The sequence below is a fragment of the Bubalus kerabau genome, chromosome 3, assembly GCF_029407905.1.
Source record: "Bubalus kerabau isolate K-KA32 ecotype Philippines breed swamp buffalo chromosome 3, PCC_UOA_SB_1v2, whole genome shotgun sequence".
Classification (NCBI taxonomy): Eukaryota; Metazoa; Chordata; class Mammalia; order Artiodactyla; family Bovidae; genus Bubalus; species Bubalus kerabau.
In genome coordinates, this window is record NC_073626.1 from 166,199,388 (window position 1) to 166,224,822 (window position 25,435).

A 25,435-nucleotide genomic window follows, 5' to 3' on the forward strand; every position below is an offset into this window, starting at 1 on the left:
TTAAGCAATGCTATCCAATGGAACTTTTTGCAGTGATGGGAGTGGTCTGCATTTTCATTGTCCAATACGGTAGCACTGGTCACGTGTGGCTATTAAGCCTTTGAAATGTGGTTTAAGAAACTGAATTTTAAATTACATTTCAATTGTTGTTTAGTCACTAAGTCACGTCCAACTCTTTGCAACCCCATGGACTGTAGCCTGCCAGGCTCCTCTGTCCATGGGATTTCCTAGGCAAGAATACTGGAGTGGGTTGCCACTTCCTTCTCCAGGGGATCTCCCTAACCCAGGGCTCGAACCCAAGTCTCCTGCATTGGCAGGTAGATTATTTACCACTGAGCCACCTGGGAAGCCCTTCATTTTAATTAAAGTTAAAAAGCTAAGTCTCACGTGTGGCTAGAGGCTCCCATTTGGACTGTTTGGCTCAGGCACATACTAATTATAATGATTAAGGTGCGATGAGATAAAAGGATAGGAGGCAGCTTAGGTTATTGATCAAAAGCAAAGTAAAAGCTAGAATATGTTTGTTTCTACTCTGCACCAACATGAAGACAACCTCTTCACAAAGACAATCTTAATTATTCTTCATAACTGTACTAAGAGGTAGGAATTACTGTTATTCTAACTTTAAAGATGAAGCTAAAAGACAGCGCCAACTTTGAACCCATGACTCACGGAGCTAAGATTGACTGAACTAAAAGTTCTCAGGTCATAACAGCAGGGTGCCCTTATAAAGGTTGAGGACATGCAGCTTCCTGAAAAATTTACCTAATTGCATTTATTTAAAAAAAAAAGTCAGCAGATGTCAAAAAGCCCCAAAGGACTACAGAGCTCTTCAGATGTTAAAAAAAAAAAAAAAGAGACAAAACCTAAAATCCTGTGTTTGAGAGATGCCATCACACTGTGTAAAAACAGTCTGATTCTCCTTTCTCTGCAAAGGCGGCAGTTACATGACTCAAAGCGTTGGCACTTGTTGACACATGGGAGAGGGATTCAAAGCCGCACTGCTGGAGCTAACTCACAGCTAGTGAACAATGGGAGAAGGCAGTCACTCACCTGTAGGATTATGTCGGATGAAAAACAGAAAAGGTCTGTCTACTATAAACCAGGGAGGCGATGACCTTGCAATCAGAATCGCAGCTGCAGGAAGAAAAGGAAAACCCATTGTACACCCAGCATGAGGCCAGCAAAGGCAGCACGTAATTCAAGGCAGGACATCATTCCTGTCCCAGAGGCTGGCCATGCAACAACAGGCCCTGTGGTCACCACTGACGGCACAGCCACCACGGGCCAGGCCCTTTCCAATCTGCCTCATTTAGTTCACACAAGCCCATCTCCTTTAAAAACCATGCTTACTCCAGGTAGCGCTGTTATGAGGATGAACTGAAACATATGACAGCTCTTAGAATAATGTATGTGTGTGTGCTCAGTCACTCAGTTGTGTCTGACTCTTTGCGACCCATGGACTGTAGCCCACCAGGCTCCTCTGTCCATGGGCTTTCCCAGGCAAGAATACTGGAGTGGGTTGCCATTTCCTCCTCCAGGGGATCTTCCAGACCCAGAGATCAAACCTGTGTCTCTTGCACCTCCTGCATAGGCAGGTGGGCCCTTTAACAGTGTTTGCCACTTAATAAGCACCCAACACACATTCACTGTTACTATGAACTGTGCTTCATTCATACCATCTACCTAGCTGAGGCCTGGCCCCTGGTCCTTCTGGCCTATCCAGATCCTTTCTCGGTACTAAGGACCAGCTCACTTGTCATCCATTTTGTCTGTGCCTTCTCCCTTGGGCTCATCATCTAGACTTTCTTCGCATTGGCCGTGTAGACTGCTCATCTGGGGCCTACTGCCTGACGCTGCTGTTCAGCTCATCTGGTGCGGACACTGGAAGCAAACGTATCTACGCTTATGGTCTTAGACACGTTTCCTCTGCCCTGTTTCCCAATCGTAGTTTTGATCTAATAAGCCAGTGATAAGGCCTTGCAGAAGGGTGGACACCTGGCATAACTGCCCCATGCTTGCTGCAATGGCCCAGTGTTCTTCCTCAACCCCCTGGGAAGCCTTAATGACTTGGGCTTGATGTTGTAAGGGAAACAGCTGTAGCTATGCTTGGACAAACTCAACCAAGGGTTATTACAATCAAATCACGAGTCAGCAACAGATAGGGACTGAACTGTATCCCTCAAAATCTGTCTGCTGAATTCCTAGCCCCAAGTGTGACTGTATTTGCATACAGGGTCTTTAGGGAAGTCTTTAAGTTTATTTTCAAATTTTTAAAATTTGATTTTGGCTGTGCTGGGTCTTCGTTGCTGCGTGGGTTTTTCTCTAGTTGTGGTACGCAGGTTCTCATTGTGGTGGCTTCTATTTTGGACAGCACAGGCTCCAGGGCACAAGGGCTTCAGTGGGTTTGGCTCCCTAGGCTCCAGGGCACAGGCTCAGTAGTTGTGGCACACGGGCTTAGTTGCTCCATGGCATGTGGGATCTTCCCGGATCAGGGATCAAACCTGTGTCTCCTGCACCGGCAGGCGGATTCTTTACCACTGAGCCACAGGGAAGCCCTAGGAAGGCTTTAAGTTTAAATGAGGCCATGAAGGTAGGGCTCTAATCTAACAGGACTGGTGCCCTTACAGGAAGAGAGTGAGAGGCCAGGGATGTAAACAGACAGAAAAGGCCATGGGGGGGATACAGCGAGCAGTTGGCCGTCTGCAAGCCAAGGAGCGAGGCCTCAGGAGACACCAACCCTGACAACACCTTGATACTGGACTTCTGCCTCCAGAAATGAGAGGTAAATTTCTTTTGCTTAAGCCACCTACTCTGTGGTAGCTTGCCATGGCAGTCCTAGCAGACTAACACAGCAGGGCTGGCTTCAAGAGCATGTGACCTGGGCCGTCACAAGACCCCACACTCACAGTGGCCCTATACTTGGTCTAGTGCTTTGTGGATGCTGACTTGAAATTTTTTTTTTTAATATTATTTACTTATTTGACTGTACTGGGTCATAGCTGTGGCATGCAGGATCTTTAGTTGTGGAGTGTGGGGTCTAGTTCCCTGATGAGGGATTGAACCCAGGCCCCCTGCATTGGGAGCACAGTCTTAGCTACTGGACCACCAGGGAAGTCCTTGAAATTCTTAGTAAGTTTTGAACAAAAGGCTCCATGTTTTCATTTAGCATGGGGCCCTGCAACTTACGTAGGTGGTCCTGCAGTACTAATTGGCAACACTTCTCAATAACTTTGGCAAAATTTAGATGTCACTTTCTAGCTTTTTGCTTTAAATGTTATTTTAAGGAAATAAAAATTAAATGTTTATTCTAGAAAGGCAATAAAGGGTCTATTTTGAGTACAAGTGGTACATTGTAATGACCAGAAATATTTGACCCAGTTACAAGTAAAGCTAAGACAGTTTATGAGTTCACAGAGTTTGGCCAGATCTATTCATCCAATTTCATATGGATAATTAGGGGGTACAAAAACCAGCCTAAGACTGTTCTGTTTTCTCCTTCATTATATGAGCCATTGAGGAGAAAGCAAATGTGGAAGTTCTAATTATCAACGAAGGCTGCGGAGCAATCCTGCCAGAACTCAACAGTTGCTTGCTAATTCTTCACTTGGTCCTGGATAGACTCGATTGGCTATTTTCCTATTAGTAGTTGCTAGTATTTTGTGTGTCAATATGAAGATGGGGCTTTACTGCCGATAAGAAGCCACAATATTCTTGATCCATCCGAGAGTGGGGGCGGGGGGTGTCAGCTAACCACCATCCTGTTTTTATGAAGAACGATGTATTAGAACACAGCCGTGCCTATTTGCTTGTATAGTCAGTCTATGCTGCTTTCACACTGCAAAGGCGGAGCTGAGAAGTGGAGAGGGAGCCGGTACAATCCACAAAATCATAAACTAGGTCCCATCCAGCTCTTGATGGAAAAGGTCTGCTGACCCCTGTCCTGGAGGAATTTCTACTGAAGTACTTTCCGTAATGTAACAGACCCTGAGCTTCACGGACGCCACTGTCTCCCGAGGTCAGCCCGCAACGCCTGGCTAGAAATGCGGCTCAGGACACAGTAGCTGAGCTGATGAAGGAACCGGGTGTACTTGCTCCCGGCCCCGAGACCCAGGGCTTACTTACTTGTTGCTGCTGAAGCTTTGGTTCCATCTTCACTAACTTCGATTTTTGCTTTTTGCAAGATGTGAGAAACATGAAGGTTTTCTGACCCTGTTTCCAGAAAATAAAACAGAAACAGCATTTGCTTGATATGCAGGCCACTGGGTTGGGTGAGAGAAGTAATTTTGAAGCCATGGCAAGTTTCAGTCCTTAAAAGGTGTTAGGAGAGGGTGGGATGAATTGAGACAGTAGCATGGACACATATACATTACCGTATGTAAAATAGATAGCCAGTGGGAATTTGCTGTATGACACGTGGGGAGCTCAAACCATGATAACCTAGAGGGATGGCATGGGGTTGGAGGGGGTTCCAGAGGGAGGGACATATGTATACCTATGGCTGATGCATGTTGATGGATGGCAGAAACCAAGACAATATTGTAAAGCAATTATCCTTCAATTAAAAATAAATTTTTAAAAAATCCAAAAATCAAAACAAAGAAGTGTCAGAGAAAGTGACTTCTGACAGTCCCCATGATGGAAGGGTGTAGGGTGACTGTCACTGGGGTGAATTTCAGTCTCTGCTCAGTGAACTGTGACCTCACTTCACAGCAGGGAGTCCGGGACCCCAAGTGTGTTAGTGCCTCTGTCGGTTCAACTCCCATCACTTAAGAATTTTATTAAAAAAATAAAAAGAGCAGAGCTTTAAAAAGGTAATCTAGTTTTCTGGAAGAAGCAAACCAACAATATTACTTTTCAATTACAGAATCTCACATCCAGAAAAAATATAGCACTTACACACAGGGAACCCGTGGCCCAGAGTGTTAAGAAACTGTCCCCCAGTCACATGGCTCATTAGTGGCAGAGGAAGAGCCCTCTTTTCCTAACAAAAGTCCCTCACTTAAGGGCAGAGCAGTGACAGAGGAGGAGGAGCCAGGCTCAGAAGTGCAGCTAGGCCCCTGGGACCTTCTACTGAACACCCTTCCCTTCTCAGCAAATCTCACCATTCCAGCAACACCCACTGGGGTCAGCGTTTGAGGAGAATGCAAACAGAAGTTAATGTTGACCCTGATGGGACACAGGTCTGGTGCAAAGGGATAAAAGTGCTTTTTGTGTTGTCTGCTTTTAAATCGTCTGCACTGGTACTCAGCTCTAATGTGACTGATCATGAATGAGAGACGCGTTTCCAGGGCCCTCGTCACCTGCACGGTTCAACAGAATGTCTCAGGAGAATTTCTGGCACCTGCTCCTCCCTCGGAACCCCTGTGAACACCCTGTCCCAGGTATCTAGTATTTAAGCTACAATGCGTAATCCTGAAGGGGAAAGTGCAGGGTAAAACAGCACTTCCCAGGCTTCACTGGGATGAGGAGCCTTGTTCAAGCAAAGACGCTGACTCAGTAGGTCTGAGTCAGACCCACGATCGTGAATTTCAGACAAGGTGATGCTAATGCAGCTGGATAAGGGAAGAGAGTTTGGTTAACACGGAATGAGAGCTCAGAACATCCATGGAGCTGCAGTTTTACCAGGGGAGTCGAGTTAATCCCCACGACAGGTAACCAGGTGTTCACTAACAGGCAACTGAGGTTGGTACTGAACTATTCTCTTATCACTCAGGGGGAAAAGTACGAAATGGAGCACAAATAATGTTTAAGTCTTGTCTGTGGAAGGAGCTGGCTGTGCTATCAATTAAAAGACAAAGATCAACCATTGAGATATGACTCTAGGGAAAAAAATTACATGTAACTGGCAAATGAAGGGATATCATACCAGCTGTGTCCTAGATGGTTTGGCAAAGGCAATTAATCAGCCTCCTTTGAATTTATATTTCAGATTAATGGGATTGAGATGCCAAAATCCTATTTGCACATACTGGCACCTGCAGTTGTTTGGTGGAAGTTAAGCCATTTGAGAGCTCAAACATTCTTGATCTTGAAAATTTGAAAATACAGGGGAAAATTGTGCATTTGGAAAAAGAAGAGACTAATATCTAATTAAGAGCCAAATTTTTAGGTAATGGAAACAATACATGAAATGTTTCTTTAAATGCATGCAGTCACGTAGGTTTCCCATGAAATGTACATGGGAAATGTAAGGGATGGATGACTGATGCTGATATAAGTGATGAGGGCTCGGTAGCATCATTCGGTGAGGCATCCAATGAAACCCTGAAGAGTTTCACAGCAACACATTCCTAATGTTGACCTTTTCTTCCTGAACAAGTCAGAAACTCGGTTTATAACATACTGTTAAGTTTAAGAGCAAGTTTTAAATTGAACATACTTGTTATTTTTGCAAAATTCGCCTTTGATGGATCAAACATATCGGTGATGCCAAGGACTTTCAGCGGCTCCTTCAAATCTGTTTGTGCTACAGCTGTGAACCTAGCACAAAAGCAGAAAACAGGGAGAACATCATTATAAATGATACAAAATGATATAATCAATGCCAGTGGGGAAAAATGTTTACAAACATGTTTTTAAATGTATACTCTGAACAGTCATATCTTAAATTTTAACCCCAAGATTTACGTGCCAGGTAAGTAGAGAACAATCTATCTCTCAAACATATATATGGCAAAATGGAACAGTAACAGCAAGTAGGGGGATCCTCACCCTCGTGGGCAACAGCTCCCCATTCTAGCCCGAGGAAGAGCTATGGAAGTACTTTCTCTTATGCTGAATGGGGAGATGCAGGGTTGCAATAGGAAAGAACCTCTGTATTCTCTTACAAGTTAATTGCTAAAGGGATGTTGCCTTTAAGCTTAAATTATACCTACTCACCCATCTCTGGGAACCCTGCCTCCCAGGTAATCTACATTAAGCTAACATACTTTTGTTTAGCTCATAGGAAATAGGCCAGGCCCACCTGTGAATGATTGCAGGGAGGAAGAAATTGACACATCCCCTCTGGAGACTGATGGAAACCAGGAAATTTTCAACTTTACTCCCTCCCCTTTTAGTATAAAAGAAGCCTGAATTCTAACTCAAGCAAGATGGTTCTTTAGGACACTGGTCCACCATCTTCACAGTCTGCTGGCTATCTGAATAAAGTCGCTATTCCTTGCTCCAGCAACTCATCTCTCTCTCTCTTCCCTTTCTTTTAGAATATTTATTTATTTGGCTGCTCCAGGTCTTAGCCGCAGCACTTGGGATCTTTGATCTTCGTTGAGGCATGTGGGATCTTTAGTTGTGGAATGTGGGACCTAGTTCTCTGACCAGGGATTGAACTTAGGCCCCTTGCATTGGGAGGAGGAAGTCTTAGCTATTGGACCACTAGGGAAGCCCCAGCAACTCATCTCTTTATTGGTCTGTTCTTGATGAGCAGTAGACTCAGTAACAGGGTATTGACAAGTGTTCAGTATTCTACAGTCTTCCCCCGTATCCAACCACAGAACCACCATGGTTATTGGGATTGTGGATGGTCAAAGGGAGGAGACACATTCCTGCTAGTTAAGTGTTTGCATTCTGGAAGCATTTTACCATTAAAACAGGGGTAAACATTAGGAATGATATTCCTTTGCATATGATACGGATTTGTGGGATACTTGGACTATCTGGCATTATAGCTGCTGCTGCTGCTGCTGCTAAGTCGCTTCAGTCATGTCCAACTCTGTGCGACCCCATAGACGGCAGCCCATCAGGCTCCCCCGTCCCTGGGATTCTCAAGATAAGAACACTGGAGTGGGTTGCCATTTCCTTCTCCAATGCATGAAAATGAGGAGTAAAAGTGAAGTCGCTCAGTCGTGTCCAACTCTTAGCGACCCCATGGACTGCAGCCTACCAGGCTCCTCCGTCCATGGGATTTTCCAGGCAAGAGTACTGGAGTGGGGTGCCATTGCCTTCTCCGGGGATTATAGCTGTACATATGTAAATGTCAGTTATTAAATCTGTCAAAAGAAGATGTGTTTACCAGATTTTATCACATCCTGTGGGAGAGCAGCAAGGGCAAGTGAGCAGATGGGCTGTAATGGTAATTTACTTACAATTATAATCTATGTACATTACCAACCTATTCATTTATGGCAAGCATTGCCTTATGTGAAGACTTATTTTACAACAAAAAACTCTTGGGAGGATTGCTATAATACTTATTATGAATACATGCCTCTGATTGCTTATCTCAGCGACTAGAGAATTAAAAGCTATCAGAACTGGAAGGTACGCGTGGTGTGTGTTCGATCGTATCCAACGGGCGACCCCATGGATGTAGCCCGCCAGGTTCCTCTGTCCATGGGATTTCTCAGGCAAGAATACTGGAGTGGGTTGGCATTTCCTATGCCAGGGGATTTTCCCGACCCAGAGATCAAACCCTCATCTCCTGCACTGGCAGGTGAATTCTTGAGCACTGAGCCACCAGAGAAGCCCCCTTTGAACAGTGAGATATACTATAAACCCTTGTAGTAGCACAGCAGCCTGTGGTCTGGTAGAGGGCTTAGTGACCAGGCTGTTTCCTCTGCTTCCCCATCGTCATTATCCTGCCACAGAAGAGGCACACGGGTTGAAAACCAACTTCTACAAAAGCATAGCTTTGTATTCCCACCATGCAATTTCTGCAAAATAAAGTGGGGTTTCATGATGCGTCACCCTTCGGTTGTCCGGTATGTGACACAGTTACTCCCAGGGCTCGAGGGCTCCCACTGTTTTCTCTTTTAGTGACAGGGGCTACTTACTTGGGCAGGATGACCTGCACCCGCTTGGGCACCATGGTGCTCACCCAGCTGTCGATGGTCTTAGTGCTGATGTGAGGGACAATGGCCGAGAGTGGGACGGAGCTCTCTGTTGGCAGCGCGATCAGCATGCTGATGCTTTCGCCATGGTAGGGCAGCTCGATGAAGTTGTACCATAGGCCACTGGGGGTGCTTGTAGACCCTAAAGAAATCAGAGGCAGGTTCAGGGCACCCTTGGTGACTTCCAGAAGGGGCATGAGCGGTTGTTGATGGCCAGGGTAGTTTTTTATTTATTTCATTGTGTTGACTTTGGGGCACATACTTTTATCGTTTTCCATTTTTTATATGCCCATTTCCCAAACATGTTCATTCACCTTTTGAATCTTTCAAATCTTCGGGGCCTACCACATGGTGTGTGTGTGAGTCGCCCAGTCGCATCCAACTCTGTGATGCCATGGACTGGAGCCCACCAGGCTCCTCTGTCCATGGGATTATCCTGGGCAAGAATACTGGACTGGGTTGCCATTTCCAACTCCAGGGGATCTTCCTCACCCATTCAGGGATCAAATCTGCGTCTCTTACGTCTCCTGCATTGGCAGGCGAGTTCTTTACTGTCTGAGCCACCAGGGAAGCCCCCGCCACATGCCACATAGTAGGCATCAACAAACATTTCATTTTCAAAGGATGGTCATTCATGCATCCATTCTCTTTTTAATAGTGAGAAGACGACTGATATTCAGGCCCCATGTGCATATTTTTAAAAGATGAGAAACAGCTCATTTTCAAAATCATGATAACATTCAGGCAAGTATGTCAGGTGGTTGGGTCCTAACTGCATCGCCTTTTATTTCATTTTTTGTATTATAAGATCTCTAGAAGACAAATAAATGCCCAGCCACGTTAGTCTACACAGCACTCACTGCTTTCCCCCTTCATTTTCTGTTTTTATGAAAGCTTCCAAAAACAGCTTTCTTAGAAAATAAAAGACAAGGGCAATTATTTTTTCCTTCCCTGGTAAAGAATTCTTTAGTCTAGACATGTCTAGAATGCCTTTGGCCACACTAAATCTAAGTAGAATTAAACCAGATCACAAGGCATGTAGAATACAGTGCTTTGTAAGAAGTTGACCTTTATCAGATGGATGAAGGGGTGAATGTGAGCTGCCTAAGCATGATTCTTTTGGTGGAGTCTCTGTGTGTGTGAAGAGGAGTTGTGGCAGGGGCGTGTAGTAAACAGCTTCCCCTGTTTAGGGTCCACTCTTTGCCAGGCCCACACCAATTATGCCAACACATTTAGAATCTACAGCACCCTACAAAGTAGATTTAAGCAGTCTTATTTTACAGCTGTGAAAGTGAAAGTGTTAGTCACCCAGTCATGTCCGACTTTGCAACCCCATGGACTGTAGCCAGCCAGGTTCCTCTGCCCATGGGATTCTCCCCGTAAGAATACTGGAGTGGGCTGCCATTCCCTACTCCAGGGGATCTTCCTGACTAAGGGATCGAACGTGGGTCTCCTGCATCGCAGGTGGATTCTTTACTGTCTGAGCCACCAGGGAAGAATTTTATAGCTGGGGAGGCTACAATTAGAGACACTAACTTGTCAAGAAGGGACACGTGGCTGAGAAGTGGAGCAGAGCTCCATAATGACTCAGTACGTCTAAACCCAAAGGTGCTCCTCCTTCACTCCCAGACTCCCTACTCATTCTTCATCCATTCCGGTAATTACCATGAGGGCTTTCTGATAGTTTATGGTACCCATGCTTACTAATAAAGACCCAAGAGTGATTTAAACCAGCACTTCTCACAAAGTCATCTAGAGAACACACAGCCTGCAAGACACCTGGCAGACAAAACAAATTCCACATCCCAGGAAGCTCCGGACACTTGATGCTTCTTGCACATTTATAATACACAACAGTCCAAGAAAGGCTCTGAGAGGTCCCGAAGAAAACTGTTTAACTCTAGTTATTCCCAGGTTTCCTAAATTTATTTGATCTTAGAATCCTTTTATCCCACATGAAGGGGCTTCCCTAGCAGCTTGGTGGTAAAGATTCTGCCTGCCAATGCGGGAGACAATTCCTGGGTTCAATTCCTGGGTCTGGAAGACTCTGGAGAATGAAATGGCTGCCCACTCCAGTATCCTTGCCTGGAGAATCCCATGGACAGAGGAGCCTGGTGGGCTACAGTCCATGGGATCACGAAGAGCTGGACATGACTTAGTGACTACATAACAACAACAATCCCATGTGAAACATTCAAAACAAAACTAAGCAGGACAACTGAGGATCGCCCACCAGAGGGAGCACAAGTGCAGTCACGGCGGGTGTTGGGGAGAAGCCCAGGGCGCAGGTGTGGGGCCCAGAGGGGCCATGAGCATCCCAGGAAAAGAGCCTTCCACAGAGCATGCCTGAGCATCCCAAGAAACCTTTACATTAGCCATGCAATGGGAGAGCTGTAAGAATTAACTACGTGAATGGAAAACCAGCATTTCTAGATTATGTGGAATTCTGAAATGTTTTCTTGAACACTTCCAACTTTAGAAGAAGACCTTGGTGATCCTGGTGAGGTTCCTTAACCTCTGTGTGCCTCCTGGTTTGGAGAACAGAGAGATCAGGAAAATAAAAAGCGTGAAAAAAATGTAACTAACCAGGCCCTACTGTAATAGCACAGGGAACTCTGCTCGATGTTAAGTGGCAGCCTGGAGGGGGACTTGAGGGAGAGAGGATACATGTATATGTATGGTTGAGTCCCTTTGCTGTCCACCTGAAACTATCCCAACATTGTTAATCAGCTATACTCTAATATAAAATAAAAAGTTAAAAAGTGTGTAGCCCACAAGATCACTGTGAGGATGAATTTGGAAGCCATATACAAGGTACTCAGCGGGGTTTCCCTGGTGGCTTAGTGGTAAAGAACTCATCTGCCAATGCAGGAGACGTGGGTTTGATCTCTGGCTTGGGAAGATCCCCTGGAGGAGGAAATGGCAACTCACTCCAGTATTTTTGCCTGGGAAAAATCCCATGGACAGAAGAGCCTGGCGGGCTATACAGTCCATGGAGTCGCAGAATTGGACACAACTTAGTGATTAAACAACAAGGTTCCCAGCAGGGCCTGGCCATGGTGGGTGCCCAGTGAATGCTGGGCCCCTCTTCCTCCTCCTCTGAATGACCAAGAAGGACAAAACATTTAGGATGAGAGAAAAGAGAAAGTGAGTTTCTCTCATGATCTTCACTTGACTTTTTTGGGGGGATGACCATTGCTAATCACTGCATCTGAGACAAGGAACTTCAGTAAGCCCTTTCTCCAGAGAGGGGTTGGGAGGGAGGTCCTGATGAAGGGAGAGACTGCGAACTTTGATACATAGTGAAGTGAAGTGAAAGTCGCTCAGTCGTGTCCGACTCTTTGCGACCCCATGAACTATATAGTCCACAGAATTCTCCAGGCCAGAACACTGGAGTGGGTAGCTTTTCCCTTCTCCAGGCGATCTTCCCAACCCAGGGATTGAACCCAGGTCTCCCGCATTGCAGGGGAATGCTTTACCAGATGAGCCACAAGGGAAGCCCAAGAATACTGGAGTGGGTAGCCTATCCCTTCTCCAGTGGATCTTCCTGACCCAGGAATCAAACCAGGGTCTCCTGCCATTGCAGGCAGATTCTTTACCAACTGAGCTATCAGGGTGTGTAAGAAACACTTTTAGCTGTGTGTGTGTGTGAGTCGCTCGGTCCTATCTGACTCTTTGTGACTCTGTAGACTGTAGTTTGCCAGGATCTTCTGTCCATGGAATTCTCCAGGAAAGAATGAGTGGGTAGTCATTCCTTTCTCCAGGAGATCTTCCCAATGCAGGGATCAAACCTGGGTCTCCCGCATTGCGGGCAGATTCCTTACCGTATGAGCCACAGTAATATGACAAAATGGTGAAGCTCTTAGAATACATGACACTACAGGAGGACACGACAGGCTCTCCTTGAGCAAGAACCATGCGAGCAATTCGTGGGTTGTCACTTGGTGTCTCCTGTTCCCATCATATGCCTCTGCCTGTGGAACTGCCCAGGCACCTGGGGTGCTGGTCTCAGCTCAGGACACACGTGGACCTCACTCTCACCCAGGTTCTGTCTCAGGGCTGCCTGAGAACCCAAGATGAGATTCTGTGTCTTTCCCCTGCACCATAAAATGGTCTCAGCAGAAACTGAAAATGATGAGAAAGAGAAAAAAAACAACAACAAACCACTTCCTAATAAACCTTTTAATTCTCAAAGAAAACATTAGGTTCCTATGCTGGTAGAGCTCATTTTTGGAAACTGTGAAATCTGGGAAGTTGCTAATAAAGGACTGCTCCGGGGCATGAAATAAGGACCCGGAGGTGTTCATTAACCACTTCTAGAAGTATTTTCTGTTCTGGTGAGAATCAGGGTCATGAAAAATGAAGTTATGAGCTGGAGTGTGTTCCAGGTGCGGCGAGAGCTGCTACTTCTACCAGGGAATCCAGCCTTGAGGGGACATATCGTTAACTGATCAGTAAGGTGAATAACAGCTAATCAATTTGCATCTAGTCGCTCAAAGCTGCCTGATGTTCCATTTCTCTCCGGCCCCACTTCTTATCACAGGAGCAGATGACAAATGTCAGCTAGGAAGACTCCATAGACAGCCCCCTTCCACGCTTATCTTTGCTTGTGCAAAGTGAAAGTGAAAGTGTTAGTTGCTCAGTCATGTCCGACTCTGCGACCCCAGGGACTGTAGCCTACCAGGCTCCTTTGTCCACAGAATTCTCTAGGAAATAATCCTGGAGTGGGTAGCCGTTCAAGGGATCTTCCTGACCCAGGTATCAAACCCAGGTCTCCTGTGCTGCAGGCAGATTCTTTATCGTCTGAGCCATCAGGGTAAAAAAACACTTTTCCTCTCTGTCCACCCAATTATGGAAGTACTGCTTTCACAGCATGGTTTTACAGAGGGCAAAGGTTAAAGACACAATTATCTGGAGTCAGAGGACCTGGATTCAAACCCTGGCTCCAACACACTAGCTCTGGGACTTGGGCAAGTTCCTGAACTCCAGGTCTCAGTTTCTCTATCTGTAAAATGGGATGATAGTACCCACCTTACACAGCTGTTGTGAAAATTAAATGAGATAACTCATGCCTGGAGCTCAGCCCAGTGGCTGCACACAGCAAAAAGCCTTCATCTATGGTATGAGCAGCTTTGTAAGATACTTTACTTCCTGAGTGCCAGAATTGGTCCATCAGGAGAAACCACACCTGCTTCAGTGGGGCACACAGCTCCTGGGTGGAATGAACCAGGCAAGGAAGCGGCATCTAGGGATTTTGTATCAAAGCAGGGAGCCTGTTGCCATCCCAGACCTCTTTCTGCCCCAGGCCCTCCATCCTTTAACATCTGGGAAGTAGACTGAGTGTTCTCCAGTGAGGAGAATTCCTGGAGTATATAGAGATGTGAATGGAGCAGCCCCATTCATTCTAAAGAGAAGGGAAAGGGTGAAAGAGGGAAAAATCAGTTTTTTCTCTTAGATGAATGAAAGTGAAAATGTTAGTTGCTTGGTTGTGTCTGACTCTTTGTGACCCCCATGGACTGTAGCCCACCAGGCTCCTCTGTCCATGGGATTCTCCAGGCAAGAATACTGGAGCAGGTTGCCAGTTCCTTCTCTAGGGCATCTTTCCAATCCAGGGATCAAACCCACATCTCCTGTATTCCCTACATTGCAGGCGGATTCTTTACTGCTGAGCCACTAGAGAAGCCCTCTTAGATGAATGGCGATCCACAAAATCTTTTAATGAACAGGCAAAGAATCAAACATTGAAAATACAGAGAAGATTTAGAACTTTCTGTAGGTGGTGCTTTGCAGATGGTCTGGTTTTTCTGGAAAGCCCTGTAAAGTACTCTGATTCCTACTTTAAGTCCTATAATGGAGGAGATAACCACGGTTCTTAAGTGTTAAGAACCCTTCTCAGCCTGTAAAAAATGAGAGAGAATATTTTAAATATTCAGTATCAAGAAATCCTTGTAGATGAAAGTCCCTCTAATTACTTCTACTACAAGCAGTTTTGTGGATTTCAGAGTTCTTAAGGAACTGTTCAGGCTATTCTTAAATAGAAATTGAAATATATATTTGAGAAAAAGAAGCACACGTTGATCCACTGTACATGGTAGTCTACAATCAGGCTGCAATGGAAAGAGAGTCTGGGGAGAGTTGATGGAGAAGGAGATGTGGTTTGAGCAACTGGGTTGAGTACTGCCAATTTGTTGGGCAAAGGAACACTGCGGGGAGAAGCAGATGGTGAGGGCAATAGTGTGTCTACCTGCGGGACTAGAACTTGGTAGACAACTAAGCGGAGATGTAATATGGACACATAGGTACAAGCCATAAGCTCAGAGGAGAGTGGAAGCTGGAAACATACTGTGTATTCACAGAACACACGTGCACATATTCATATACATGTATGTCTGGATTCTTCTGTGGTCTTTTTCAAAATAAGTGAGTCTCTTAAGTCTAAATTCATAGCAATAAAAATAAAAAAGTTGTTAACAACTTTGACTCAGCAATTCCTATCCAAGGAAATTGTCTTTATTGATTTATTAATTTATTCATTTGGCCATGCTGCATGGTTTGTGGGATCTTAGTTCCTTGATCAGGAATCAAACCCAGGGCCCTGGCAGTGGAAGTGCAGCATCCTAACCACTGAACCACCAGGGAATTCCCAAGGAAATTATCTCTAGCAGTTCCAACACAAACATCTAAAGATTCATGTACAAGAATACTCATTCTAGTGCTGTTACAGAAAAAAAGTAAATGGCCATCCAGAGGATACTATGATATGCGGAATGCTATGTAGCTGATAAAAGGATCAAGCAGATCCAAAGAAGTGACATAAAGTTTTCCAAGGGAGATTGTCTAATAAAACAGGTTACCAAATAGAAATTATAGTGTAATCCCATGTATGCAAAAAGTTGCACAGACATTTTATATACCCACAGAAAAGGTCTCAAATGATACACCAAGCACTTAATAGGAGTTTTTATACTGGAAAGGGGATTATAGGGGAATATTTTTTTTCTACCTTACATACTGTTATGTTTGAAGATTTTGTAATGAGTGTGAAATATATTTCCACTAATTTTAAGGCTTTTTTTTAATGGAAAAATTTCTGCCTTCAAAGTACTTACAGTTTATGGAACTTAAGTCAGAAGGGTTTTCCCCTCTTATTTCCATCCTCTCCCTTACTGTTTTACTAAGTGAATCCTCTCAGAGACCTTGACATCTCGGGTGAAAAGTCAGGAAGGCTGATAAATGGGTAAATGGAACAGCAATGTTCCAGCAAAGTGACCAAGGATGGCTCAGCTTGGCTGAGGCCCACGAGAAGCTGGGCAGCAGGCACCAGAGGCCATGTGAGTGACCAACTGCCAGGACCGCCTGCCTCCAGCCCTGGCTGGTCATGTGGTCAGACAGTGACGAGACAGGCAGAAAATGGGTGACCCGCTGGGCGGTCTACTGTCATGAAAACAAATGCCTGCCTGCGGCCACCATGGACTACTGGGCTTTCTTCACAAGACAAACTGGCCCCCTCTTTCCATGAAAAGCTGCCTTGCCGGCCAAAGGGGGAAACCTGGGAACAGACAATGCCATGGAAGGCCCTGGGTTCCAATCCCAGGTAAAGAAAGTGGGGCAGGGAGGACGGCCCCGGGCCACTTGCAGTGTTGACTTGGGAGGGAACAGGACCGACAGGACTTTCATGGTCCGCTCTGAATTCAGCACAGGTGAGTCGGGTCCAACGGCTAACAGGCAGGACACCAAACGGGGGCAATTAAATTCATGGAGGGACCATTTATTAAGCAAGGGGAGGACACAGAGGAGTCATAGGATGGTACCCTGGGCCACAAACCTGAGCACCATTACCAGCCCTAGGCGGGGAGGGCTGAGGGGAGGGGGTGGTGGCCCAGAGACAAAGGACCCTTGGGCAGGTCCTGACAGCCGGAGACCTTGCTTGGGGAATGAGGCGGCCCCGGTGATGCAGGGAGAGCGCTGGGGTGCCAATGCCTGACCCTGCTCTCCCCCTTTACTCCGCCACCTGCTGGTTCACCCCATCAGCCAACCAACAGGAAGCCCGGGGCAAGGAAACCCACTGATGCGGCCTCCTGGGGGCTCAGAAGGGAGGGGAGGAGGGAGAACATGAATCAGAGAAGGCGGGGAAGAGATTCCCCACACCGTGGACTGTAAGAATGTATTTGTCTCACTTTCTGTAAAGCGCACACATATTCTTAGATAAATTAGTTCTTAATCGAGAAGCCACCTGGAGATATAACTCCCTCCCAGGAAACATCCTACACGTTCAAGAAATTCCTACGAATACAAACATTTTCATCTTCATGGGAATGTCTACAGAAGCCTTGCATTTGAATCTTTCCTGACTTATTCGTTATTTTTCAGGAATAGAAATATACAGTGAGGCCCTCTCCAATTTGGTTTATTAGAATGTACAAATACTGATCTAAAACAAAATAGCTTTTCTTCAGATAGGAGCTAGAGGCAATGCTAGTGTTCCAAAGATGTTTTCCTAGGAAACGTAACCTGCAAGTGATTTATAGACAAAATGAGCCTTCTATTTTTAAAATTTTATTTATTTGCATTTTTTTTTGGCCTTGCTATGTGGTTTGTGGGATCTTAGTTCTCTGACCAGGGATTGAACCCATGAGAGTGTGGAGACCTAACCACTGGACTGCCAGGGAATTCCCGAGAGATTTTTATTCTCCTCAGTTTCTTTGCATGACACCTTTCTGTAGGACTTTTAAATACGTATTATCTTTAAAAAAATGTACTGAGTGGGCGACAAAATACCACCTGGAAGCTTAATAAATGACAAGAGGAAGAAAAGTGACTGTTTATTGCGTCCCTCCCGTGAGTCATTCCTTAATCTAAAGAATTAGGCAGCTAGAGACATGAAGAGAAGTGCCTGATCTAATACACACTGTATATGCAAATGGAGTGCTTGGGACCCACACGTCCACATACAGACTGGAGACATGAAGGTTAACTTATAAATGAAAAGGTAGTTTAACTGGACCACAAGTATTTCAATGAAAGCAGGTTTATAAAATAATCACCAGCCTTAGTTCTCTGTGGTAATGAGGGCAGAAATGGGTCATTCCCTGCCCCCCCACAACTATAAAACTGACATATGCTCATTTAAAAAATTTTCAAACTCAAAGAAAAATAATCATTTGAAATACTACCACTTAACATCTTATTGAACATCCTCCAAGACATGACTGTATGAATATATAGAAAGTATTTTACATAAATGAGATGAAACAGCATCTGCTGTTCTTTAACTTGTTTTCTGAAATCAACCACATATTATATAACTTTCTACTTACATAAATCTAATTGTCATGTGTGTTCCACTACATGTACGTGTATAGCTTCTAGTTGTTTGCCAGTGTGCGATTATCTTCAGATTATAAATTCCTTGGTGTGAAACTCTTGGGGCTCAGCTTCTAGAAAGTCAGTCAGACCACAGCCCCCCCAGCCCCACAGCACTCAAGGGCGCCCATGTGCCCCCACACCAGAGTCATGACTGGGCTGGCCTTGTCAACCTTTGCAATTTTTGCTAATCTGATCAGTGGAAAATAAATCTAATTTTTATTTTCATTTTTAATTTGGTAATGTAAGATTGCTAATGATGAGTTGACAATGCATTCATACGTTTACTGTCCATTTATACTTCTTGTGTCCTAAATTGTCCTTTTATCTTTAAATTTCAACCTAAAAGGGATGCATGTGTTACATATTAATACATGTTGCTGTTTAGTCGCTAAGTGGTGTCCCACACTTTCATGACCCCACGGACTGTAGCCCACCAGGCTCCTCTGTCCATGGGATTTCCAGGCAAGAATACTGGAGGGGGTTGCCATTTCCTTCTCCAGGGGATCTTCCCAACCCAGGGATCAAACCCACGTCTCCTGCAGTGGCAGGCAGATTCTTTACCACTGAGCCACCAGGAAAGCCCACAGTAATACATAACCTTTGTAAATAATGCCAAGACTTACCATGAGCTTTTAAAAAATCCTGCCCTCCCCTCCCCCGTGCTTTTTACAAACTAAAAGGGAAGACTGCCCCTGAACTTAGTGACAACAGTTGAGGGCCTTTCCACGGCTGGCACATTCTAGAACACAGCCTCACCCAGCGTGAACTTACCGCAGCGGAACACAGAGAGCTGGGCCAGCATGGGCACTTGGTAGGATTTCCCGTCAGCTGCCACAAATGTGCGCTTCTTGGTGTTCTCAGGCAGAAACCGTGATCTCCACAAACCCTTAAAATACACTGCGTTGACCAGGACCAGTCTGGTGAGGACGCCGTTGAGAAGATCTGGGGACAGCAGATTGTCGATCATACCTGTGCAGGCAGAGAACAGACATGGAGGACACTTGGGACCGGACATCCATTAGCAGGCAAAGGCAGCTGAGGGGTCAGGGGGAATGAAAAAATCTAACAAGTTTTAAGATTCAAAGATTTCTAAAAGACCTTTCACAATATCCTCTTGTCCTTCTAATTGTTTTCCTCACTAAAAATTAAAAGCTGAAAAAAAATTAAAAATCAGTGAACTAGAAAAGACTTCAGAGACCCTCTATTTAGAGTCACCAAACTTTTCATCAAGAAATTCTTTTACAGTTGTAGGATATAAGAGCAACATACTAAAAATCTCTGTTTCTGTACACTCAGAATGACCAATTAAAAAATAAAATGAGAACAAATCCACTTATAATAGCATCAAAAATAATCAAAGGAATATATCTAATAAAAGCACAAGACAAGAACACTGAAAAAAATGATTTTATAACTCATTCCCTACAAGCCCCGTTTTAAGAACATTTTGCTGCTGCTGCGTCACTTCAGTCGTGTCTGACTCTGTGAGACCCCATAGACGGCAGCCCACCAGGATCCCCCGTCCCAGGGATTCTCCAGGCAAGAACACTGGAGTGGGTTGCCATTTCCTTCTCCAGTGCATGAAAGTGTAAAGTGAAAGTGAAGTCGCTCAGTCGTGTCCGACTCTTAGCGACCCCATGGACTGTTGCCTACCAGGCTCCTCCATCCATGGGATTCTCCAGGCAAAAGTACTAGAGTGGGGTGTCATTGCCTTCTCCGTAAGAACATTTTACTTATCCTCATAAGCTATACTCATTAATTCATTTCTGTGTTTGATAATAACTGACACGTGACTGCCATTGAGGGCTTTGGTTGGTACAAGATAAACTGGTGTCATGTTGATTTGTTTTAACTCTTGGGTTGATTTAATCCCAGTTAAAAATAAAGGAACATTTCAGCCTATGCAATGTTATCAAAGCTAAATGCTTAATTTCTCTTAAGATTTTAGGAATGTGGAGCATTAGTTTGGAATCCCTGGTTATTACAAAGCTACTTAAAGAAGAGGTAGGACTAAAATCGGTGTCTATATTGATGGGTCAGGGATCCGTCTAGGCTCATATTACAGAGATTAAAAAGAACCAGGGTCTGTCTGTATGGAAAAACTATTTGTTAAGGAAGAGTTCTTCACAAGGCATTGGGATGGTCCAGCTTGTTTGTGCAGGATTAAGGAGCAAACATAGCTGTTGTGGTTTCAGGATGCTCTTGTGAATGCATGGAGATCCCCCTCAAGTGCTATCTCTGCCTGAAGCTTTGGATTTTCATTTAGGTTCCTTTTGCTTGGCGTTTAAAGATTCAACTGTGTGTTGGTGTGTGTGTGCACCTGTGTATGTGTGTGTATCTGTCTCTCTGAGTGTGTACAGGTTTAAGAGAGATCACTAATACCAAAACTATTAAAAATGGGTTCACTGTAGCTTTTAATCCAAAAAGTACCTAATATAAATGCCTGTTACAATACCTTAAACGGTGGGAATAAAACCAACAGCTTCTGAAGAAGCAAGACTATCTAATTCAGCAGAGAGAGCTTTAAGTCCTTTTAGATGAAGCTCAAGAAGACTCAGATGGACAATAAATAGATGTTTATGTGAGTCATCGTTAAGAAGCACACCAGGATGGATACCCTGACCCGCAGGGTTCTCAGTAAGTCAGTGTCATCACTGCTCTTTACTTACACCAGGGGGCGCCAACGCCCCCTTATAGCAGGATCTGCAAGAACACAAGCGCTATAAATAGCCATCTTTCTATGCAAGCGGCCTCTGTGAACACTGGATCCTGTGGAAAGGAAGTGAGAATTCTGTGCTCCAGCGAGTCAGTTTCCCAATAGCTGTGTCTTGCCTTCGCTGGGACCATTATCCATCCAGTCCAACTCCTACATACCTTTGAGATACAGCTCAATGGTCCCCTCTTACAACTCTTCTCTGACCCTCCTCCCATCTCCCAGGAGTTTCCATAAAACCCAATGCTCAGCACTATTGTTACACGGCAGCATTTTATTCTAGCCAAATGTAACATCTATCTCCTTCAACTAAACTGTGAGCTGCGCAAGAGCAAGCACCCCGTCATCAATTATTGAAAAAGCACACCTAAGATGCTACGTTCACTCTGTTGGTGCATACCAAGAGTCTGAAGCAACCTCTTCTGCCCTTTTTCCTGAGACAGATAAAGCCTCTTACTGCCACTAGGTTTAGGCTGGCTCAGCGGTAAAGAATCTGCCTGCCAATGCAGGAGACACAGGTTCAAGCCCTGGGTCAGGAAATTCCCTTGGAGAAGGAAATGGCAACCCACTCCAGTATTCTTGCCTAGCAAATCCCAGGGACAGAGGAGCCTAGTGGGCTACAGTCTGTGGGGGTCACAAAAGGGTCAAATACAACCTAGCAATTAAACAAGACAACTGCTACTGGTAGAACTAAGATATAATAAGGGAGCACAAAGAAATAAGAAGAAAAAAATGCATGGTTTAGAGGCAAGGAGGGACCTGCCATCAATAATTGTCATGAACATGCATCCATCATCTATCCACCCATCCATCTATTCATGCATTCATTCTTTGATGCCTGCCTACCATGTGCCAGGAATTCTTTTAGGTAAGAAAACAAAACAAAGATAAACCCTGTCCCTCAAAAAGCTATAGATTAGAGGGAGGTGGAGGCTGACATAAGTGACTTGGAAATACAATTGTAATAAATATCCTGCAGTAAAAGTATGGATACTTAAGGATGTGAGGGCAAGTAAGAGGGGGATGCGATCTGGTCAGTGAGATCAGGGATGGGTGAGCTCCTTGAGGAAGTATTACATGAACCCACAGCTGTAAAAATAGCTCACATTTGCTGAACATTATTTCTAAAGTGTCAAGTTTAAATGCCTTATGAGTATTATTCATATTCCCATAACAGCCTTAATGTTATTACAAGAATTCTAGTAGGCTCCACTGTCATTTATTTTTCCTTCAGTCTTTCTTTTTTTGGCTGCACCATGAGGCTGGCAGGATCTTAGTTCCCCCACCGGGGATCGAACCCGTGCCCTCAGCAGTGAAAGCACTGAGTCCCAATCACTGGACGTCGGGGAAGTCCGGTATCACTATTATATCATCTCCCCATTTTACAGAGGAGGATGCTGAGGCACAGGGAGGTTAAGTAACCGGCCTGATGTTACACGGCCAGTAGGTGTCAGAACTGATATTCAAACTAGGCACTTAGGCTTGTAAGGGCTATGCCATTCATGAGATAGTGTAAAATGAACAGGTCAGGGGCTATTGGGGAGAGAAAGCATTCCAGGAAGCAGGATGCACGGGGGTGTCTGTGATTGGAGACAGGATGGCCGAGAGACTGGGAGGGGGCCCGCATGGCTGGGTCCAAGGCCATAGAGAGGGTGTCCCAGGCAAGCCGTCACCATAACCTTGGCACACTGGAAAGTCTCCCCCACCCTCTGCAGGGCAGGATCTGTCATCTCCACGTGGTGGTCTTCCACATGTGGACTGATTCACCTCCAGTGTCTCTCTGAGACCTCGCACGTAGCCAAGTGCCTCTGAGTGGGGCCGTCTGAAAATCTGTAGGAGTGTTTCTGGCTGAGTGGACAGTGACCAGAGATGCTACCTGTCTTGTAATGTTCAAAACAGCCCCACACAGTGAACGGTCCTGCTTCCGGCATAACTTTCCAACACTCCGCTGCAGAGTCATGTTGCTGAGAAACCTGCTCAAGGTCATCTGAGCCCAGAACCTCACTTTTCTTGCTTGTAAACATGAAGTATCTTTTTAAAAAATATTTTATTTTTAATTGGAGGATAACCGCTTGACAGTATTGTGTTGGTTTCTGCCATATATTTTGCGTACTGTTGATGGACACTGAGTTTGCCAGGAAAGTGATGACCACACAAACCGAGGAGCCTGTACTTGTTTTGGTCAGAAATTTACAACGAGTTTTGCAGTGTTTTAGAAAAAAACTGCATCAGTGATGGCAACACAGCCTGTGGTTTTTATGTCACGAGTAGAGCGGGCCTGACTCTGCTTTTGTGGCTGTCAATTCACAGTCAGTGTGAATGTCAATTCCCATGTCAATTCTTATTCTAAGATTCTGTTGCATATTCAGGGGTGGCTGTACCCAAGGGTTTACCTATTGAACTACATCCATAAACTACTTTTGTTTTTCCTAGTATTACAGCTTGGCATTATATTAATTTTTTAAAATTTATGTATGTGTGCATAGGTTACAGGAGCTATGCATTTCACTTCAAGAGAGTATGAAAATCTTCTTTTGACAGCTGGTGTTAGGTCTGCAGGGTTGAAGAGCGCTTGTTTAGCCTTACTGCTTTCCTTTCCCCAGATGCTACGAGCAATGCATTGAGTCAGTGTGTGTTCAAAGTGGCCTGAAACTGTGGGGCGGCATCCTAAGGGACTTACTGCTCCCAGGACACAGCAGAGGAGAAGACTAGGTGGGATCTGACATGTCACATCACACAGCCACTCCGCATCTAAGTGCCATCAGCTTCCTGCCTCTGTTCTCAGTCCTACAGGCTCATAAGTCACACTAATCCCTTCCCACTCGCTGGTCTCCTGATCATTTCGTGGTTTCAGGAAGGGAGCCTAGGTTGCACCGTGCAGGGTCCTGTTGAGAAGGGATGGCACGGGTTTACCAACACCACCCTGGCTCTCCTCCACCCTCTGGAGCATCTTTTCTAGCCCCTCATGTGGTTTGCAAACATTTGCCTTGACAAGTTTGGAGGGAGACTAGGGGAGAACTTGCTTTAGGGCAGAAGGCTAGGCCCCGGCCTCAGAGCTTCTGCCTCAGCAGACTGGGGGTCCAGGGATCAGAATTCTAAGCACATGCCCCGGGCCATTCTGAGGCTGGAACCATGCTTTGAGAGATGTGACCGGAAGAGAGAGAGTTTCTCCAAGCTTCCTCTTTGGGCTTATTCTCCTTCTTGAGTCTCTTTTGCTTCCACTCTCATGACCTTAACTCCCCTCTTTGTGAAAGATGGTTTCCAAATCTCTGTTTCTAGCCTTAACTTTTCCCTGTTGTTCTGTGCCTATCCCACCTCCTGAATGTTTCCACCTGAAACTGCACTTCCCATGTGAACAGGCTAAAAACACTGACGTCAGACATTTCTTCAGTTTCACAGGGGAAGGGACGCACATGCACAAATGACCATCATGGTGGACGTGCTCTATCAATGAAGGGCACGGTCGTGTAAGCACATGCCAACCACAACCCACCAACACACCTACTTCCTGCGATGACAGAGGCGAGAAGGGAGGAAGGGGAGGAGAGAGGCAACACAGGGGCAGGGGGCCAAGAGGTCCAAACGAATATGTGGAAAATACGCTACAAGGATGTATTGTACAGCACGGGGCATATAGCTAATATTCTGTAATAACCGTACATGGAGCGCAACCTCTAAAACCCGTGAATCGCTACACTGTACACCGTACCTTACATAATACTGTACATCAACTATACTTCAATAAAGAGAAGCAGGAAGGTGTGGGGAGGGCTCAGTCCTGAACCTTACAGGCTGAGAAGCACATTCTGGGCAAGGGGGATGCAAGTATAGAAGCAGGAAGAAATGAGCAAAAAAAATCTGCAGAACAGACAAGAGCCTGGGGGCAGGGACCTGGAGATGAGATGCATCGAGGAAGAAAAAGAATCCTTGGAGCTGTATTCTGCCCTGGTCCCTGAGCCACAGGGAGACAAGTCCCTGGGGGTGGGGGTGGGGACGAGCTGTGCCCACAGCAGGAAAAGGGAAGGAAGAAGACTGAACCGTGGGGCTGCTAAGAGGGAGAGGATGGTGCAGTCAGTAGGGTCCAGGGCTTTCACCACGGACAGGCCGCTGCACTCACTGACCCCAGGTAGGGTCTCAGAGCCTAACTCACGCCTTTTTACACAAAGCAGAAAACCACCCCCACTCGCCCCGGGACCCGTGGCCACTCACCCTGCGTCTCGTTCCTGACCCACGCGTTGATGGACGCGCAGGCGGAGGCCGGGTCCTCGAAGTTCGCATTCCGGACTTCACACTGGAACACATCCTTGTTCCTCGTGACGAAGGGCACTTCCATCTTAGAGTCATTCTTCACAAACACAGCGTTGGCCACCGTCACAATGTCTTTATTCTTCTTGGAGACGATGGCCTTGTTGATCTTCTTTAACATCTTACCGACTCCTGAAGCAGAAAGGAGAAAATGCAGAGATATTTCCATAAGAATTCAAGGCTTTCTTTTTAAAAAAAAAAATATCATCTGTAGTATGGAAAA

The 25,435-nt window shown here is 45.4% G+C and overlaps 1 protein-coding gene across 2 annotated transcripts in view; it reads right to left on the reverse strand.

Annotated features, from left to right (window-relative positions):
* SERPINE2 (serpin family E member 2) overlaps positions 1 to 25,435 on the reverse strand; it is a 70,435-nt gene that overhangs the window by 837 nt on the left and 44,163 nt on the right. For both annotated transcript variants that reach the window (XM_055573603.1, XM_055573602.1), the window contains exons 3-8: positions 25,117 to 25,344; positions 18,966 to 19,163; positions 8,772 to 8,970; positions 6,383 to 6,483; positions 4,126 to 4,212; positions 1,054 to 1,137 (exon numbers count right to left, since the gene is read on the reverse strand). In XM_055573603.1, the coding sequence (XP_055429578.1) occupies positions 1,054 to 1,137; positions 4,126 to 4,212; positions 6,383 to 6,483; positions 8,772 to 8,970; positions 18,966 to 19,163; positions 25,117 to 25,344 (897 nt within the window). The remainder of the gene's footprint in view (positions 1 to 1,053; positions 1,138 to 4,125; positions 4,213 to 6,382; positions 6,484 to 8,771; positions 8,971 to 18,965; positions 19,164 to 25,116; positions 25,345 to 25,435) is intronic.